This window comes from Calypte anna, chromosome 14 (genome assembly GCF_003957555.1).
Source record: "Calypte anna isolate BGI_N300 chromosome 14, bCalAnn1_v1.p, whole genome shotgun sequence".
NCBI lineage: Eukaryota > Metazoa > Chordata > Aves > Apodiformes > Trochilidae > Calypte > Calypte anna.
In genome coordinates this window covers 12,190,642-12,209,216 of record NC_044260.1, presented here as the reverse complement: position 1 = coordinate 12,209,216, position 18,575 = coordinate 12,190,642, and the positions used below count along the sequence as shown (strand labels likewise).

At 46.8% G+C, this 18,575-nt stretch overlaps 1 protein-coding gene across 3 annotated transcripts; it reads right to left on the bottom strand.

Annotated features, from left to right (window-relative positions):
* Positions 1-67: 67 nt before the first annotated feature.
* On the bottom strand, positions 68-14,605 carry CCNF (cyclin F). Of its 3 annotated transcripts, none has more exons than XM_030459706.1 (17): positions 14,526-14,605; positions 10,894-11,048; positions 10,366-10,472; positions 9,568-9,635; positions 8,609-8,802; positions 8,242-8,295; positions 7,628-7,732; positions 6,997-7,074; positions 6,444-6,595; positions 5,538-5,702; positions 4,695-4,818; positions 4,134-4,314; positions 3,610-3,697; positions 3,047-3,146; positions 2,652-2,782; positions 2,295-2,464; positions 68-1,784 (listed from the first exon to the last, which is right to left on the bottom strand). In XM_030459706.1, exons 1-17 carry the CDS (start codon positions 14,536-14,538, stop codon positions 1,336-1,338), a joined length of 2,334 nt encoding a protein of 777 aa, XP_030315566.1. In that variant the 5' UTR covers positions 14,539-14,605; the 3' UTR covers positions 68-1,335. The 3 variants fall into 3 exon arrangements, with proteins under 3 accessions (XP_030315566.1, XP_030315565.1, XP_030315568.1); XM_030459705.1 differs by lacking the exon at positions 14,526-14,605 and adding an exon at positions 13,375-13,442; XM_030459708.1 differs by lacking the exon at positions 10,894-11,048.
* Between the last annotated feature and the right edge of the window lie 3,970 nt (positions 14,606-18,575).

The window sequence follows — 18,575 nt, the reverse complement described above, 5'->3', positions numbered from 1 at the left end:
GAACTTGGCTCAGAGCTGAACTCTGACTCCATCCCCAACCATCCCATCAGTTCTCTCAAGCCCCAAGGTGAGTGAAAGAGGTGGGTGAGACACCAGTCATAGAAGTAAGACAGGGAGCCATCTATATTATAAAAAGTTTTATAAAAAAAGTCACTACACTGTGTGTATCTGAACTGTTGTCATCTGCCACAGTAACTTTCTAAAGAAAGGAAGAGTCATGGAGTCCAGTTCCAGTGTTAAGTTCCACGATGTCTCCTGGAAGTCTTGTACCTTGGTATTTCTATTACCTGTCTGTAAAGAAGAGGGCTGGGTTCCCAATGTTCACAGGCTGGAGGAGCTTTAACCCAGACTGAGGTCAGAGGAGGTGTTTTCTTCAAATTGTTACTGAAGCAGCACGAGTTTCATTTTTGATACAAAGAGCATGTGCTGCCCTTAGAGAGGAGCCAGCAGGGAGGCTGAAATTGGGGCTGTCAGTAGGACAGACTGTCCTCACCTCCTGTTTCTAGTGTTCAAGTGATTGGTGCTTTCCTTGAGGACAAATTAATGGAAATAGCAAGGAAGACTGCAAGAGACAGGAAAGGAAATGAAGCCAGGGGCTGGAGGTGGCAGCTCAGCCACAGAGTTCCAGCAGAGACACACAGTTCACAGGGATCACATTCCTATAGCACTTGGCAGTGAAGCATTAAGGCACAGAAGGAGGATTTTTCAGGAGAGGGGAAGATGGCAGCTTGAGCCTGAGGCAAATGGGGTTTAAAAACCATCTGAGAGGTAGGTAAAAAAAGCTCAGACCTGTAGTGAGCCTTCATTTACCTCTTGATTGTATCAATAAAAAAACCTTGTTATCAGTGCAGCAAATGGTATATACGTAAAAAGAGGGAAGCACCAGCTGAGTGAGACAGTACCTGGCCAGAAGGAAAAGGCAGCACAGACTTCAGAAATGTCTTTCAAGTGGACAAATTCAAGCATAGTGTTACATTCTGTAACTTGAGAACAAAAGTCAGTTCCTATCTTTTACAGTGCCAGGCCTCACAGCAGAGCAAGGGACATGACAAGTTCTTTTCTATCACCAAAGACCACCTGGTGATGCATGAGCTATAAAATTTCAAAAGGGGAGAAGAATCTTAACTGGCAGAGGATCAGACAGTAGGGAAGAGTTTAGAAAGGCAGCTATCAAGGAAGGAAATGGCTCAAAAGTGAGCTACAGAATTACAAGAGGCATAGGCCAGGATGAGGGAGAGGGCTCGTTTTGGAGGTATTGACAATTACTCACTATCATCCCTGTAGGACTACAACAGGAATACTGTTTCCCAGAACCCTAGGGAAAGCCTGAAGAAATCAGAGGCTTAAGAAGCCCAAGTTGACCCTTTCTTCACTGTGTTCTGCCACGTTTTTCCTCTTGACTTGCCTTCTGTCACTCTTGCCCTGCCCAGGCCGAGCAGAGCCCGGCTGTAAACACGATTCCAGGTAGTGAGGCCGACACGGCTCCTTGTTCATGGCACTGCCCAGAGACAGTGCTGAGGTAGGTTTGAGAGGTACTCCAGGGCCACCTTCTGCAGAAGATGTAGGGCTGGCACTGTTGACGGATGAGTAGCCTGAGCTCCTTTCCAGGTTAGGATTTCTTGGGGTGAGAGAGGCTGAAAGGCTGGAGGTGTCAGGAGGCAGCGGTGCCGCCTGCCCGGCCCACTCCCCACCTGGGTTGTCTTCATCACTGGAGTCCTGGCAGCAGTGGTCAGCAGGGTCCATATAGACCACTGTCACATCCAAGATCCCACTGGGACCCGTCACTGGGAAAAGGAAAAGGTTTATTATGGCATGGAGTACAGAACCCAGCAGAAAAAATACCAAGTGAGAGCATAAACCTTCCGTCTACCTCCAACCAGAGGGGAGGGTAAAGCACTGAGTGCCCTCGATTAGAACAGTAACTTGTCACCCTCAGACTGTTTGGCTAGGCACAAAGAGCTGTTCAGAAAATCAACAGCCAGTCCCAGAGTCAGCAAAATAAACAGATAACTGTTTGTGACACAGAGGGTCATTCATTGGGCCACTCATTGGTAGCTGAAGAGAGTGGCACTGTGAAACACTGAGCAGCCACAAACCCTCCATGTTCTGAAGCAATGCAGAGACAGACAGATACCTCTAAAATAGCTTGACAATTATAACCACTGGGGGAGGGGGAAAGAGTTTTTCCAACTGGTTTTCAGCTGAAAGTTCAGGTTTCTCTTGCCTGTTTTAAGCAAAGTTGAAAGGACAGTTTTAATTCTCTCATCTGTTTTTTATAAGAATAAAACCCTCACCATCTCCATCTCTCTCGCCTTCACTTTCCTGATCACCTTCATAACCAGAGCAGGAATCTAAACTCCAGTCTAGGAAGTTGTCTAGAAGACTTTCTTCCTGGTTGGATAGCTCTGCTGTGGGTGTAGTCACAAAGCTTCCTCTGTCATCCTGAATGCTGTCTTCCCTCCTCCTGTAGCAAGAACATCCAGAATTCACACATTAAAAGCCAAGTCTTCTTTTGCAGCTCTCTTAATGGGCTTGTAAATTAAGATGATTACAGGAAAATTATCATGTTTAAGAATAGAACCTCAGGACAGCAGAGGAGTTAAGGCTCATATTAATCCTCTGATACATTCACAGCCATCAGTCATACTGGCCTTTTAGTTCTCTTTCCAGAGGGGGAGCTAAGGAATGTCTGAATTTCCACCACATTTGTGTGCAAGGGGCTGGGCTCTGGGTCCTCTTGTTTCACACCCAACAATGAACAGAGCTGGCTGTAACTCATCATCTAAAAAGAAAACAAACAAAAAAACCCCAGTAAGGATTAGACCATGGCTTTCCCTCTGCCAAGAGATTGTTTCTTTTGATCTTCTAGGAGAGGAGAGCACATGTTCTTCCCACATGTACTCAACACGAGCAGATCAAGTTTAACACTTTATTTAGATATCATCTCCTCCAAAAGTCTAGAACCCCCTTCTCATTCCTTGAGGTTTACTACATCCTGCCACACTGCTGTGGGTGTCAGACAAATGGAGACAGAGAGCTCACCCACCTTTTCTTTTCCTATTTCTTCATAACGCTCATCTTCAAATCGTTGCTTCACTGCAGTTAAGGACACCTGCCTGTAATCCTTAGGGACATCATCATGGAAACTGGAAAGAAAGATTGAAGCCCAAAGCTTAGAATGGATTATATGAAATGGGGTTAACAAAACCTGCAAATTGCAGTACTTTCCCTCTGTCCATCTCAGCTCTATGCTTAGGAAGTTGATGTTTCAGCAGAGCTGCCATGCAACTAGGCAGGACACTTGGTTTCTAAGCACAGGAGCATCTAATTCCTAGTGAGGTTAACAAGGTATTTGCCTTGCACCAGGAAATCTTTTTGAAGCTCACCAAGAAGCCAGCTGCCATCTTCTGAAAACAGTAATGAAACAAGCTGAAGCCTGTGAGCCTGGGGGAGCATCACATTTTGTGTAACCCAGGGCCACTACCAGCCCAGCTGTCCCCTTGCCTCAGTGCCTCAGGAGGGAGAAGCAATTGGGAAGCCCTCACATTGGGAAGGGCTGACTGTAAAGATGTAAAGATGCCCTCCCAGAAATATTCCAAAACTATTTACCACTTCTGGTGGAGGCTCAGCACACAAGGCAAGAGGTCTTCAAGAGAGAAACCAGTGCACTCGAAGAGCTGGCTGGTCCAGGGGTGTGCTGGAAAAAAGAACACACATCTCCATTTCAGAAAGCTTGGTTGTTCTGCCAGACAGGTTAATTTATTTTTTTATGGGATAAAGATCATGATCTTTGCAAGCCTAGGTCTGTACATAGTTCACAAGTAGCTTCAGGAATAGGTTTCCCTGCCAAATGGAAGTTATACTACAATACAGAAACCTTCAGTCTCATTTAAACAGAAATTTGGCACAGTTTGATGATAATAATCCTGATCTTCACAGCTAGTAAGAGATAAAATAGACTGAACCAAGCTATTAATTCTGAAACCTTACCCCTGTCCCCCTCCAGTCCCCCAGCCAAGTGGCTGGGACATCTTGCCTTAAACACAAAGTAACACCAAAAAAACCCCAAAGGCTCCCTGAAAAAGACAAGGCAGACAGACACACCCTTAACCACCTGAGTTAAGGTTCCTCACCTTGCCTATGCAGGATCTTTGCCAGCAGCAGTGCTGCAGCAGCCAGCTGAGCTGGGGAATACACACAGAGGCTGGTGTTGAGGAGTGACAGCTCACAAATGAAGCTGTAAAGGTGAAGAGTTCTTCTCTCCAGTGAGGCTACATTTGACAATACTTCTTTGTAGTCCACAATGGTAGGTATCTAATGCAGAAAGGAGAACAGAGGTTGGAAGGCCAAAATAAGCACCAAGTATTAGAAGAGCTGTTTCCAGGAGATGCTGTTTTCATTATATTAAGGTCTGGGGCATTTTTTTTTTTGTTTGCTTTCTGAAATTCTACACTGACACCAAAACATTCTCCAGGAAAAGAAGAAATGGCCTCTTCAAACTGAAGGTTTAGTCTGGACAGAAAGGCAGAGGGGTTTGTATCTCCATGCTCTGAAATGTGCCTGTTCCCCACATCTGATGGGAGAACACTCAAACAAAACCCCAACATCTCAGACAAGGAGCAGTGCTCATTACAGCAGCCTGCTTTCAGTAGCAGCCCCAGGGGTGAAACACTCCATCCACTTCCCAAACTCACCCTTATCTTTCCTTCTAGGGCAGAAATTATCTCACCCATCATTCTGACCAAATCCTCATATTTGTAGGTGTTGTCTGTTAACCACACAGCTTCCCGTATTGTCAAGATCTCTTTGCTGATGAAACTGCAATATTAAACAATATTGTTAGCCCCAGAAGAAAGGGAATCTGTCCCCCTGTGAACTTGTTTTTGTGTCAGATGAATGCACTGAAGATTAAACAACTTTATAAGTTAGATTCCCAGCTGAAGACAAGGAAAGAAAGAACAGCAGCTTCAATTATTTCACCTTGAAGCTGGAGCCACCTACTAGAATGTTCCTAATTCCTCGTTTATGAAACCCCTCCTAGGTTAGAGATGCAAGTTATTAAAGAAAATAACACAGAAGAGAAACTTTCCACCACACCACGTGGCTCATCTGAACCTAACAAACCAGATCAGGTAACACCTCTGCAGCAGGTGTTCCTTACAGGGTTACACCTGGTAACATGGTGTGAAAGACTTCAGTTGCTGATGGGATGCATTTAAACCACCCCACCACTATAAAGCTGTCATGTTCAAGGAATTATATTTGGTGTCACTTTTACAGAAATTATCTTTGTATGTGAGAACACAGCCCTGGCAGCAGCCAGTAGAGAGGGAAGGCAATGGAATTATATTTGGTGTCACTTTTACAGAAATTATCTTTGTATGTGTGAACACAGCCCCGGCAGCAGCCAGTAGAGAGGGAAGGCAATGATTCTTTCCAGTATTATTAACAAGGAAGGGATGGGGGGAAGGAATGACCTAAAAAATGAGTTTGAATGATGACAATAATCACTTCTGATCAGGAATCAGAACACCTACCGGGTGCAAATGACCATGCAGGCTATTCCCAGAAGCTGGAGGCGAGCCCGGGGCACAGATCTCAGCTTCAAGTACCGATCCACACAGCCCACTGTCATGTGAAGGCACAGGCTGGAAAAGTCCTTCATGGTGGCCACTTCTACCAGCCAGTCAATCAGGATGTACCTGGAGAGGAAAAAGACATCAGACATCATCTGGGATGGGGTTTGGAGAAAACTGGTCTGGTGAGAGCTGGCCCTGCCCATGGAGTTGGGCTCGATGATCTTTAAGGTCCCCTCCAACCCAAACTGTTCTGTGGTTCTGGGATCTGAGAAGTTAAAAGCAGTCTGTGTGCTGAACACCCTTCTCCACACTACATACTGAGCCCCTTATCCACCCAAAAGTTCCAAGCCAAGAAATTCAAAAGAATTTTGAGAAAAACTGCACTCAGATGCTTTTGTAACCAGAGGCCTGATATCCTCTGCAGAGTCAGCATCTTCCTAAGTTGTCACTGAAATGGAATTAGAAACTATCCTCTGACAGACTTTCCTCTGAAGGAAAGGGGATGTTAGGTAGGAGGCTAAAGGCACCAGGGATAACTAGGGAGAGGCTATGGCTCCACCAATCAGTGTCTCTAGTTCTTGAAGAGATTTTTAGTCTTGACAGACTCAAGAACTCACAGTTCACAGAAACCCTCACACACCTCATTTTAGTTCTGCACTGGGGCTTGAAATAGGAGTTCTAATGCTTCCTCTTTGCAAAGTATCATGTGTTTCCCTGGATGTACCTGGTGCATCACAGAAGAGTAAAGCAAAAGATTCCATCTTCCAACAGACCTCATGTTAGATTTGTTTCCTTCTGCTGATGCAGAGGGAAACAGGCAATGGATTCTGCTGTGAGATCTGACTCTTGGATCCGAGTTTTTACCTCATTGTTTCATTCATTCCTTTCTGCACAGTGAAGATACTTTGCTTGCTGACAGGGAGGGAAGCTTGAAAGATTTGAGACACCACTTCACTGGAAGATTTTGCTTCCAATCCCAGTTGGTTTCCACTTCCACAAGCTTTGGCTAAAGCTATCTGTAGGAGAGAGAACACAAAACATTTTATTTTTTTTTGTAGCCAAATGCAAACTAAGGCAGTACAGGAGAGCCCTGTAATTTTCCTGCAGAAAACACACAGCAAACACAACAAACTACTTGAAACAGCAGTTCTTAGTGCCACTTAAATGTTGAACACACACATTATTTGGGGGCAGGCTTTTCAGTCTATCAAAGGATGCACCTTTACTCAGATTGTATCACAGATGGGCAGTATTTTCTAGAAGATAGGGGTCTGCAGAATAAACATGCACATATATACACAGGTATCACTCAGCAACTCTGATCCTGCTTCTAAAGGGAGAAGAGGCAGCTAAACTTATAGCAGCAGCAGAGAAAAGGCCAAATAAAGACTGTTTTCCTGGGAAAAGTCAGTCCTACCTGTGCTTCCCAGCAACCCTTTGCTGCATAGTCCCGTAGCTTCCTGAGACTTTGGAGGTATCTGCCAGGATCTGACATCTACAGAGAGAAATGCACACAAATTTCAAAACCTTTACACACCAGAGACTGTAGTCCTAACATCCACAAAAAAACCCCCACTGTCTTTGGGTCTGTTATTTCAGCAACCCTCCTCCTCCTTATTATTATGACAATGGTGTTTTAATGAAACTTTCTTCAGTTCTTGCCTAAGGACTCACAGGAAGTGAAAGGAGTCACTGCAACACAGAACAGGACTCCAACACAGCAGCTCTGGCAGAGTTATGGATGACAAGGCAAGCAGCTTTCCCCCTCCTGTCCTCCCTCTAAGCAATCACTACCCAGCAGTGCCTAGGCCTGCAGCAGAGTTAATATAAAGGAATTTCTGCTTGCACCTTAGCTACAACTGCTTGTAAACTCACTTTAAATACCCAGGCAGACACCAAAGCTCATTTGAGAGAGTTCTCAGTGCTCTCCTTGTTTATGAAGATGGGAAGCTCTGAGGGACAGCCATTTTATTGCACGTAACAGAGGTCCAGAAGTTACAGAGAAAAAAGTTGTTTGGAGACAAAAAAAAAAAAACCCCACTACTTACAGCAGCCTTTCTGTTACTTTCCCACAGGAGGTAGGAGCTGTTTAAACAACCCTGCTTTGAAGATTCTTCAAACATTTCAAGGGATTCTTTTCTTCTTTCTTCATCCTGTGAACAAAAAGCAGGATGGTATTTTTGCTGGCCAGCCAAGTGAGCAGCTCATCTCAAAACTTCAGAAGCTACAGAGCAGAACCAAGCAGTCACAAACTCCCTTCAGACTGTGAGGGGGGCTCCCACATCTACTCAGTGCAGGCTCAGGAAGAAATTAGTGATTTTCCTCAAATGGGCAGAAGGTTTTTGGCTTAAATGTCACTGAAGGACTTTTTTTTTTTGATCTGCAGGATGACTGAGAGGCTTCCTTTGAGACCTGACAACACTGCAAGGCTGTGACTGAACCAAAATTAATCTCACTGCTTGTAAAATTCAATAAACTAAGTTGATAATGTTCCTTTCAATACCCAGTACATTAAAATTAATGAGAACAGAAATTCCTAGGCCCCTTGAAGAATATAAAAGCATTTGGCTGATTAAAAAAAAAAAAATTTAAATGAAGGTAAACAGCATTAGCACCACCAAAAAAAAGTATCCAAACATAACAGATCAGAAACACTGCTCACCTCAAAGAGACTCAAGACTTTAGCCAAGCAGTGGAGAATAGATCCTTTCTGAGCCTGAAGAAAGCATAAAGACAAAGCACTGTTGAAGATAAATGAAGAACAACAGCAATTTTTACTAGTAATTCCAGGTTATGCTTTTATTTGCCTTTCAATCTTTCCTCCCTCTTGATTTTCTCAATATTTTGTCATCTTTGAGACAGTGCAGGCCTCCAGCACTCACAATATATAAAGTGTAGTTTGGCAATAAATTAATTAAATTGATTGATCCAGTCATGGAAGCAACAAGAGCTTAGAAAAGAAACATTTTTCCCCAAACCAGATACAACTATGAGCCCCTGTGAAACTCAAGGGCAGAAAGAAAACTTACTTTCTCCAGCTGGCACTCTGCTTTGAGACTCTCGTAGACCACAGCTTTACAACAGCTTCCACTCAGGGACCAGGGAGGACGGATAAAAAGCCAAATAAATGGGGCAGCACACACATTCAAACGTTCTGCCAGGCTAAAGAAATGTGATGCCTTCAGACCATTCACTTCTGCACGACCCTCATCAGAGATGGACACTGAACAGACACAAAAAAAAACAACAAAAGAAAAAAAGGCAGAAGGAGTTTCAGTGTCAGGCTAAGACAGAGATTAGGATGCAATCAAGAAAAAGATTGAGAGTGTCTTCCCATTAGAGCCTTAAAAATCATGCAAAAGAAAAGTCTTGAGGAACATATAACCCTAAGTGGGGTGGGAAAGGGGGAGGAAGGGACCAGTTTGATCAAAAGTTTGCAAAAGATAACTTCTACTCATGAATTCATCAGCTGGCCAGTGACTGGCTTGCTACTTTCAGAAGAGCTCTGCACAACCCCATCATATAACACCTCCCAGTTTAGTGGCAGTCATTAAGCTGCACTGGAAGAACCCAGAGAAGCTGTGGCTGCCCCATCCCTGGCAGTGTCTCAGCCCAGGTTGGATGGGGCTTGGAGCAACCTGGGCTGGTGGGAGGTGTCCCTGCCTGTGGCAGGGGTTGGGACTGGATGAACTTTAAGGTCCCTTTCAACCCAAACCATTCCATAAAAGGTGAAGCTGAAGAGGCAGGATAGTAAATGAGACCTAATTCCCTGCTGAAGGGAGCAAACTGGCTCTGCCCTTCACTACATGAGAACCTGGGAACAAAAACATTGAAGTTTGAAATACAGGAGAAACAGCTTTGTGGACAAAAGTGGCAGCTTGGTGATGAGACAAGCAGCCTGAGCTGGATCTCTGAGATCTTTAGCTCATCTGCATTTCCTTCTGCCACACCACCCTCCCCAAACTTGAGTACAAACTTCCAGACTTACAGCCTTCATTGTACAGGTAGGCTATCCCCAGCTTCACAGCAGCTTCAAAATTTCCCCTTTCAGCAGCCCTGAATGGGAAACAGAGAAGGTACTTGAGGATGGAATCAGGAGGTGCTCCCAGGCCCACACCCTCAAACCAGTGACTTCAGTGGAGTCCAGGCTGTGAATTTGGTGCTATTTGAACCTGGGGAACCATAAGCACTGGTGCTTTCACTACAGAAGTTAAATGTAAGTTGTGCTTTGGCTTTTTGTGCTGTGAAAAGTCTGGGATAATTTGACAATAACTGCTTCTCATTTCCATACAACATCCTCAACACCAGAATGTGTTACCATGTTTTGGCACTTGTACCCTCAAGGACATGCATCAAGCCCTCGTGCTCCTTCCTTCCTTTAAGCTGATTTACCCATTCAAACTTCACCTGTATAAATACTGAAATTAACTTCTGTTTACACAAGACATGACCAAACCAATTCAGACTTAGACTCAGAAATAGGATTATGCTCCTGAGCTTCTGATCTCACTTGCACATTCACACAGACACACCACAACCAGATTTTGGTTAGTGTGCTGTTTCAGCATGGAACACTAATGCCCTTACAGAGAAACCACATCTCATGGGCCCTGCTCAAATACAGAAAGTGCAGCTACAAGCTGCAGCTGACACAGGAAATGAACAATTTTTCCATCAACCTAAGTGATGGCTTCTACAAAAAGGGACAGTCAGTGCAGTGAAGACTGATTGGAATTTTCTCTTCCCTCACATGTCCTCCAGACAAATTTGATTCTTAAAGGGTTACCTTTCAAACATCTTCAGATTGCTTGGAGAAGGCCATATTTCTTGGAAACTTGCACAGGCCCAAACACTAGCGTGATTATCCACAAGGTATTTAAGGTGTGAGTGCACCTGCAAGGGGAGAGTATAAAATAGTAATTATCAAAGCATAGGGACCAATAGAAAAATAGCTCTTTGCAATCTAATTTTAGATAGAGAACTAATTAATCACAAGTTAATCATAACATTTTTCCTGCCTAACCAGCAGTGAGGTGAGATGCCAAACCAAACTAATTGGTTCAATCCCAGTGATATGCCAGGACAATTCCCACAAAAAAAAAATTACACAGAGCACTCAAACTCTGCTGCTATTTTGTGTGTTGGTTCATTTGGTTTTGCTAATGACAGCAAAAATATAACTACTGCCCTTCTGCTTTGATTTTCCTTCAGGTTTACTCTGGGAAGGGAAGCCAGCCTTTCCTGTGTGCTGACTGAGCTTCTGAAGGGAGGGAAGGCACCAGAGGTGATGGAGGGAAAGCAGGAGCAGACTCACAGCTCTGACAGAGAGGATGTCCTCAGCAGGAAGGCCTTTCAGAACATGGAACAGAACATCCTCAGGCAGACTTAACAATGTCAGGACCCGGGGCCGTTTTCTTATCCTTCGCTTGGAAGGGAAAGAAAAACACCTGGAACACCTACAGTGAATCACTGGGAAAGAAAACCATGGGACAGCTCAGTTAGTGATGGCACAGCATGAGGGGAAATAAAAAAAAAAAGGCACTACAGAGCATCCACATAAATACATATTTCATCAATTCACTTTTTACTGCAGCATAGGGCACTTCAAACATATTAATCAGAGAGCTTTAGCATGTGTTACTTAACACCAGAATGACCCATGTCATTCTGCCCCTGTACTCAGCCCTGGTGAGGCCACACCTCGAGTCTTGTGTCCAGTTCTGGGCTCCTCAGCTCAGGAAGGAGATTGAGGTGCTGGAGCAGGTCCAAAGAAGGCAACTGGGCTGGTGAAGGGACTGGAGCACAGACCCTATGAGGAGAGGCTGAGGGAGCTGGGGGTGTTGAGGCTGGAGAAGAGGAGGCTCAGGGGAGACCTCATCACTCTCTACAACTCCCTGAAAGGAGGTTGGAGCCAGGGGGGGGGTTGGGCTCTTTTCCCAGGCAACTCTCAGCAAGACAAGAGGGCAGGGTCTCAAGTTGTGCCAGGGGAGGTTTAGGTTGTAGATGAGAAAGAATTTCTTTAGGGAGAGGGTGATCAGGCATTGGAATGGGCTGCCCAGGGAAGTAGTGGATTCTCCGTGTCTGGAGATCTTTCCAAAGAGCCTGGATGTGGCACTGAGTGCCATGGGCTGGGAACCACAGGGGGAGTGGATCAAGGGTTGGACTTGATGATCTCTGAGGTCCCTTTCAACCCAGCCAATTCTATGATTCTATGTCATTTCATCAACTAAGCCAAGAGGCTCTGAAGGGATGGTTCATACTCAAGTCCTCTTCACTGAGAACTCCTCCATACCCTAACTCCATCATTTGACTGAGTTTAACTAAACTCTCACTACTACAACTTCATTAACCTCCCCCATGCCCCAACTTTTCCTTCCCAATTCACAGCAGTCCTTGAAATTTGACCAGAGGGATTAGGAAGTTAAGATCCACCAAACCAGCTCAAGACAAAAGCCATGAGTGCTTACCAGAAAGCTCTTTTTTTGGAGTTTCACCACTCATGGATTAAGGCATCACCTGCTGCACCTCATTTACACAAGGTTTACCCTCACTCCTCTGCCAAGAGAGGAAAATGATCCACCAGACCAGGCAAAACCAAGAAGAGCACATGAGTACTGCAGGAATTCCAACCAGGGGAAGGTGTTGGAGGGAAAACCCCACATTCCCCACCTCCAGCCTGCAAAAGGGGCAGTGAAGGAGTGCAGGATCACCCTCACAAGAGCAGCCTTTGGGGATGAGGGCCTGAATCAGTCCTAGCTCATGCTGTACCTTTCCAAACCATGCCACAGCAGAGATGCCAGCACTGCCCTGTTCCAGCAGCCCCTTGCAGCTCTGGGAAGAAGTCCCTACAAGCAAGAGAAGCCCCTTCTGGGGACAAAAAGGCTGAACATGCTCTTTGCACACACGAGGGCTCCAAAAACTCTGAAGTGAGAGTCTCACAAATTAAAGGACTACATAAGACCCATTGACTTTATAACAGAAGGTTTCTTGGCTGTGTTTTTCAAATCTGGTTTAAGACTTAATGACATAATACTTAAGAAATTTATTTATAGACCTTTTTCTAAAAAAAGTTGAATAAAAGAGACTCTACTAAGCAACAAGCACACACTAGCATTGCTTACCCTGGTTTCACTAGTTCATTGTCAGTTTCTTTTTCTTACATGAATGAAAACCAAAAAGTAGACTCAAGCTGGCACTATAATACATATACTAAACCACTCCATATTATTTATGAAGGAAGCAAAGCCAGAGCTACTTCATCTCACCAGATTAAAAGGGTCAAAGGCACAAGCTGAGAGAATGATGCAGTTCTCAGTTCTTTTTTACAATGAAAATAGAACATGGCTGTAAAGTCAGGGTGAGGTATAAAGCATTTGAATCAGGCAAACATTTTTTGCCCTTTCTTTTTTCCCCTTTGGCCTACTCTTCTACTTTAGGTGTTTAACACCTCCTGGTTATAATCTACACATAGGGAAGGCTTCATGGATCTCACACTCATCTCCAGTTCTTCACTCAGAACTTGAGTGAGAGACCAGAGAAGCAACTGGAAGACCAGAGAAGTGTTGCACTTCTCCTGGAGAAGATAAGAGCAACAGCTCTTTTTTCAGCTGCAGATGAAGCCAGTGGAAAAAACGGATGGAGTGGCCACATACCTCACCCCTCTCTGAGGGTGCCAGCCCACAGAGCTGGAAATAGTCTGGGCTTGGAGACTGCAGAGCCAATAAAGTTTACAGACGTTCAAAGTAAAGTTGCTGTTACTTAATTTAGGTTCTTCAGTGTGCAAAGGGAAGGTTACCTGGGTTTTCAGCAGGATCCTTAAGAGGAGCCTGCAGATTCCACAGGGGTCCACAAGGCATGACTGCCTCTGTGCTACCACAGGTTTTTCTGTTCATATATAAACGTCCTTAGCACTTCAGGTGTATAAAATGAGCAACCAGCCTGATACACATTAACATCCACTGTCTCACCAGAAGTAGCACATATCCAACCTGTTCCCTGGCTTCCATTAAAGAGCTATCCCTATCCAAATTCGAACTTTTGGAATGCTGCTCTCCTATTTATCCTTGCCTCCTTTCAGAAGTAAACTTCAGCAATACCATGGCCATGAAAAAGAAATGGACATCCACACTGCTACACCCATTACACCTGTAACGAGCCTGAATGACTCCAGAGCACGGGGTACTTGGGCAACTCAGGAAAAACCTCAATTTCCCAAGACAGGCTGTTGGTACACAGGGAAAAATCCAATTTCTTGCTTCACAAAATCAGAGCGGGTTAGGCTGGAGGAAACCTCCAGAGCTCAGCCCCCTCCAGCCCTGCCCAAGGGGGCAGCGACCTCAGCCTGGGCGGGACGCGGCCAAGGGGGGTTTGAACCTCCCAGGATGGATGGACGGATGGAGCCTCGCAACCGCTCTGGGCAACCTTAAGAGTACAAACGCCTTGTGCTCAGGTTGGAACAGGGGTTCTCTCACATCCATTTGTGCCAAACAAACTCAAAGATGCCTTAAGCGTTTCTCCCCCCTTCCCCCCACATCCACATTTCTTAACTCCTGTAGCTTCAGCGCTCAGACACCTCCTGTGAGCGCACCCAGCGACCCTCCAGCCCGAGGCAGGGAGGGAAGGAGGGAAAAGCAGCGCCGGCCCAGCCCGCAGCGGGAGGCCCAGGGAAGCCGCAGCCTGACTGACCGTGCCCCCCTCCCTCCCTTCCCGCCTCAGCGGAGCCCCCCCGGCTCGCACCGTCCCCCGCCGCCACCATTTGAATTCCTCGCAGCCCCCAGCGCCCCGCCGAGCCCCCGCCGCCCTTGCTATCGCCCCTGAGGCGCCGGTGGGAGCCCGCGAAGAGCCCGTTCCGCCGGGCCGCGAGCCTCCCGGTTCCCTCAGGAGGGGACAGACAGCGGGTGAGGGGAGGCAGAAAGACGAAGCGACAGTCACGGAGCCCGCACTCACCGCCCGCCTTCATCACGGCGATGCCCCGGGCGCTGCCTTACCCGCCGCACCGCCGGCTGCGAGTGAGGGGAGCGGGGGGGGCGGGGCCTGACAGACGGGATGGGCGTGGCTTATGGGAGACCACGCCTCCTTCTGGCCACACCCCCTCCTCAGCCAGGGTCAGGGAAGGCTCAGGCCGCCAGCCCCGCCCAGGCCGGACCGGCCCAGGCCACGCCCCCTCGCTGCGGGGCGCCCGGAACTCACCCCTCCCGCTCAGCGACGCCTATCGGCCGCGCGCACTTTTTTTTTTTTTTTTTTTTTTTTTTTTTTTTTTAAACACAGCAAGCGCTCTGATTGGTCGAGGAGGAGGGCGGGGGGCGGTGCCCTCCCCGCCCCGCGGGCTCTGATTGGACGGCGAGGATGCGAATTCGAATTGGGGCAGTTGGCGGGTCCGGCACCGGGCGGGCTGGGGGCTGCGGCGCCTGCGCACGGGGCAAACACCCCCACCCCTCCCCACCCCTCCCTCGGCGGTGTTGCCATGGTAACGGGGCCGGTGGTCCCGCACTGCCCCGGGGTCCGGGCCCCGCTCTGTCACCCGGGGGCTGACCCGCGGGTGGGGTTCCTTCCCTCCTTCCTCCGCCTTAGGTGCTGCTCCCCGCAGCCAACTGCTCCGTCACCGGGCGAGCCTCCCCAGGGAGCTGCTGTGGGAACGATTCTGCCCGATCTGACACAGCATCGTTTGCCTTGGAAAAGATGTTGAAGATCGTCCAGTTCAACCATTCCCCCAGCACTGCCGAGACCACCACTGACCCATGGCTCTCACCACCACATCTCCACACCTCCAGGGATGGGGAATCCACCCCTGCCCTGGGCAGCCTGGGCCAGGCCCTGACAACCCTTTCCAGGGAGAAATTGTTCCCCAGCTCCAACCTAAACCTCCCCTGGCACAACTTGAGGCCAAAAGTTCCCCTTGTCCCATCCCTTGTTCCTTGGGAACAGAGCCCGACCCCCCCTGGCTCCAACCTCCTCCCAGAGAGCCAGAAGGTCTCCCCTCAGCCTCCTCTGCTCCAGGATCAACACCCCCAGCTCCCTCAGCCCCTCCTGCTCAGACTTGTGCTCCAGACCCTTCCCCAGCTCCATTCCCTTCTTTCCACCTAATTCAGATCCCCTGAGTATTCAGGGCCTCAGTGCTGGGGCAGGAGCAGCCAGGAGGAGATGGCTCTGGAGGAAGGAGCAGGGCTGAGACCACGTCCTGGATTGTGGTGTCACCTTGTGTCCCCATGGCACGGAGCCCCTTCATGGCCTTGTGTGAGGGGGAATTAGGAAGACAAAGAAGAGTCAAAGCTCAAACCCGAGTCAAGGATTCAGAGTTAAACCCTGATCCTCAGGAGGCAAAGAGTGGGGAGCAATAAAGAGGTGTATTGAAGAGGCTGGCAGACAAACAAAGCAACAAAGGGAAAATCAGTTATTGCTGTGATCACTTGAAGCTTTTTAGAAAAAACAGTAAGAAGAGGAGATACGGCATAAAATGACATAAAATGACCATGTCACAATATTTGGTGGTTGGAAACTTTCCCAGTGTTGTGTACCTTGAATAAACATTGTCAGTCCCAGCACAGTTTGAGCTTTCTCCCTGGTAGCTTGTGTATGAGCTTCATTTAAGGGCAAACCTAGATTTCACTGTATTTTACATTGGTAAAACATGAATTTCTGGATGCTTCTGTCCACACACAACCTCCTTGCAAGAGGATAGCTTTGAAATCTCACTGGTGATCCCATTTGATGGATGTCTGTCTGAGCTTGGGCACCAGACAGCTTCTCACCACCTTGTGTTGTCCCACAGTCCTGCGTGGGGTCCACAAGGGATGGGCTGCTGGGGATGGGCTTCCTCCCACCTCCATCTTCACCCATAAAACCACTTAATATTCCTGGGGAGCACAGCAGCTGCTGATGGGGAAAAGTGGTAGCAGGAGCTCAGGGAATGTTTAGCTTCTTTTCATTGAGATGTGTTTTGAGTTAAAAAGTTACTCGTGCTGTCGGCTTTCGTTCCTTCTTTCTTCTCCCCCTCACAGCTGTTTCTGCCAACTAAAAATAAATTGAGCCAGCAAACAAATCATGAATAATCAGAACACCACGGAGAGGTGAAATAGCAGCAGGAGATGCTCCTTGAGGTGATGTGTGATGCAGTGTCCCCTCAGCTACGTCCTTTCCTTTCCAGCCACTGCAGCAGAAGAGGAAGGTTCAGTTTGAGGGATGGGTTATAACCAAGCCACAGGAAAGTGGGAGTTGAGATTTTCAGCAGCAATAAACTCTGGCCTGGTTTGTCCTCTCTGGAATCAGCTGGCAGAACATCCAGATGGTTTTCTCACTGGCAGACAGACCAGATCAGAGGCTGACCAGTGTGTGGTGGGATTCACGTTGCCTAAACTCAGCCATCAGCCTTTCAAGCCTTTTGGGATGTGTGTTTGTGAAAGTCTTTTCCATTTTTGCACCCTGATTTGTGCATGGATTGTGATCCAGTTCAAATGGGCAGTTCTTAAAGAAAGCAAAGGCGAAGAATTTTAGTTAAATAGAAAGCGAGGTAAACAAATATGCATGCAGAATTTTATTGAATGTCTGCAGGTAGGGAACGGGGTTAAAAGCAGCTTAATTTAGACATTCCAAATGTGTTCAGCCTGGTGAACAAGTTGCAGACAAACACCTAACCACAGCAGGGTGCACAACATGCCACAGCAAAAGTAATTTCATTTAGATTTACAGTAAAAAAACCACATATCTGCCTTGGAGCTGCTTGCTTTGCAGAGGTTCTCTCCCCCCAACTAGCAAGGTCCAAGATGGTTCCATGAATTGAAAATGAGATTTCTGTGATATTATAGAATTCCATGGAAATTAATTAGCCAAGCTAGAACCCCTGAGGCTCAGGTGCAGCAACATCCCAGCTACATTGCCTCCAGGATCTGGTGTTTCTGCAGGCTCTGCCATGATGCTGTTTGCAATAGGAGGATGCCTGAGGCTAGGAAAAAAAGGATGCCACAGGGAACCATTTTGCTCCCATTTTTACACGGTCTGTGATTATTCAGTCAATAAAGCTTGATGGTTTTACATTGTAATGTTTGAAGAGTGTGTTCAGTCAGTTGTGAAACGATATCTTTTCCACAGTTCAAAGAGCAAACAAGAGCAATATAAGTTATTTACTGGACAAACGATTGAAATGCTCCATGATTTTTTCAGGGCAAATCATTCTCTGCTGTCAGATGGCAAAATTACTGAGAGGGTAAGAGTCAATTTTCTCCTGGAAGACACAGTCCTCAGCTGAAATAGTGGTACCAGTCTTTGTCCCTTCTCCTGGCTCACTTTTAAAAGGCTGAAGTAACTCAGCTTTTCTTACACTCTTAGCACACTATAATTGGGCTGGAGAAGGAAGTTGGTCTCTTAGGGAGGAAAGAAGTCTGCAAATGTAGCTGCAAATTGGGTGGAAGAGATTTTTCTGATGTCCTTAGATGAGGAGGAAACTGTGGCTGGTGTTTTATGTCAGAGACATCTCAGCATGGTCTCTAATGGCCACATCCCATCCTGGAGATATTGCCACGGAAAGCTACTGAGGATCATTTGCAGTCCCTGCAGTTTAATTCATCCTGACACTTATTAACAATGCTGTTTGGAGGCAGGGATGAAAATCAGCAGTGAAGGGCAAGGGCAGAGCAGGACATCTGTAATATATTCATCCTGTCTTCCAACTATTTCTCTTTCATAAGGAGCATGCTTGGGAACCATCCCAAAAGAGTGAAAATGTTCCCCTGCAAATCAGGACACGAAACAACCACGAGGTGGCATCAAACCCATACGATGGGGACACCAAAACCCACATGATGGGGACACCAAACCTGTATGATGGGACATCAAATCTGTATGATGGGACATCAAACCCACATGATGGGGGCATCAAATCCATATGGTGGGGACACCAAAATCCACATGATGGGGACACCAAACCCATATGAGGGGGACACCAAACTCATATGAGGGGACATCAAACCTGTATGACGGGACATCAAACCCACATGATGGGGA

Coding starts and splice junctions, on each gene's coding strand:
- CCNF (XM_030459705.1), bottom strand. CDS start 13,435: ATGCCTTGTGGACCCCTGTGGAATCTGCAGGCTCCTCTTAAGGATCCT. Junction 5,703..6,443: donor GGAATGAATGAAACAATGAG/GTAAAAACTCGG, acceptor TTTCCTCTCCAG/GTACATCCTGATTGACTGGC. Junction 1,785..2,294: donor AGGCGAGAGAGATGGAGATG/GTGAGGGTTTTA, acceptor TCCTTTTCCCAG/TGACGGGTCCCAGTGGGATC.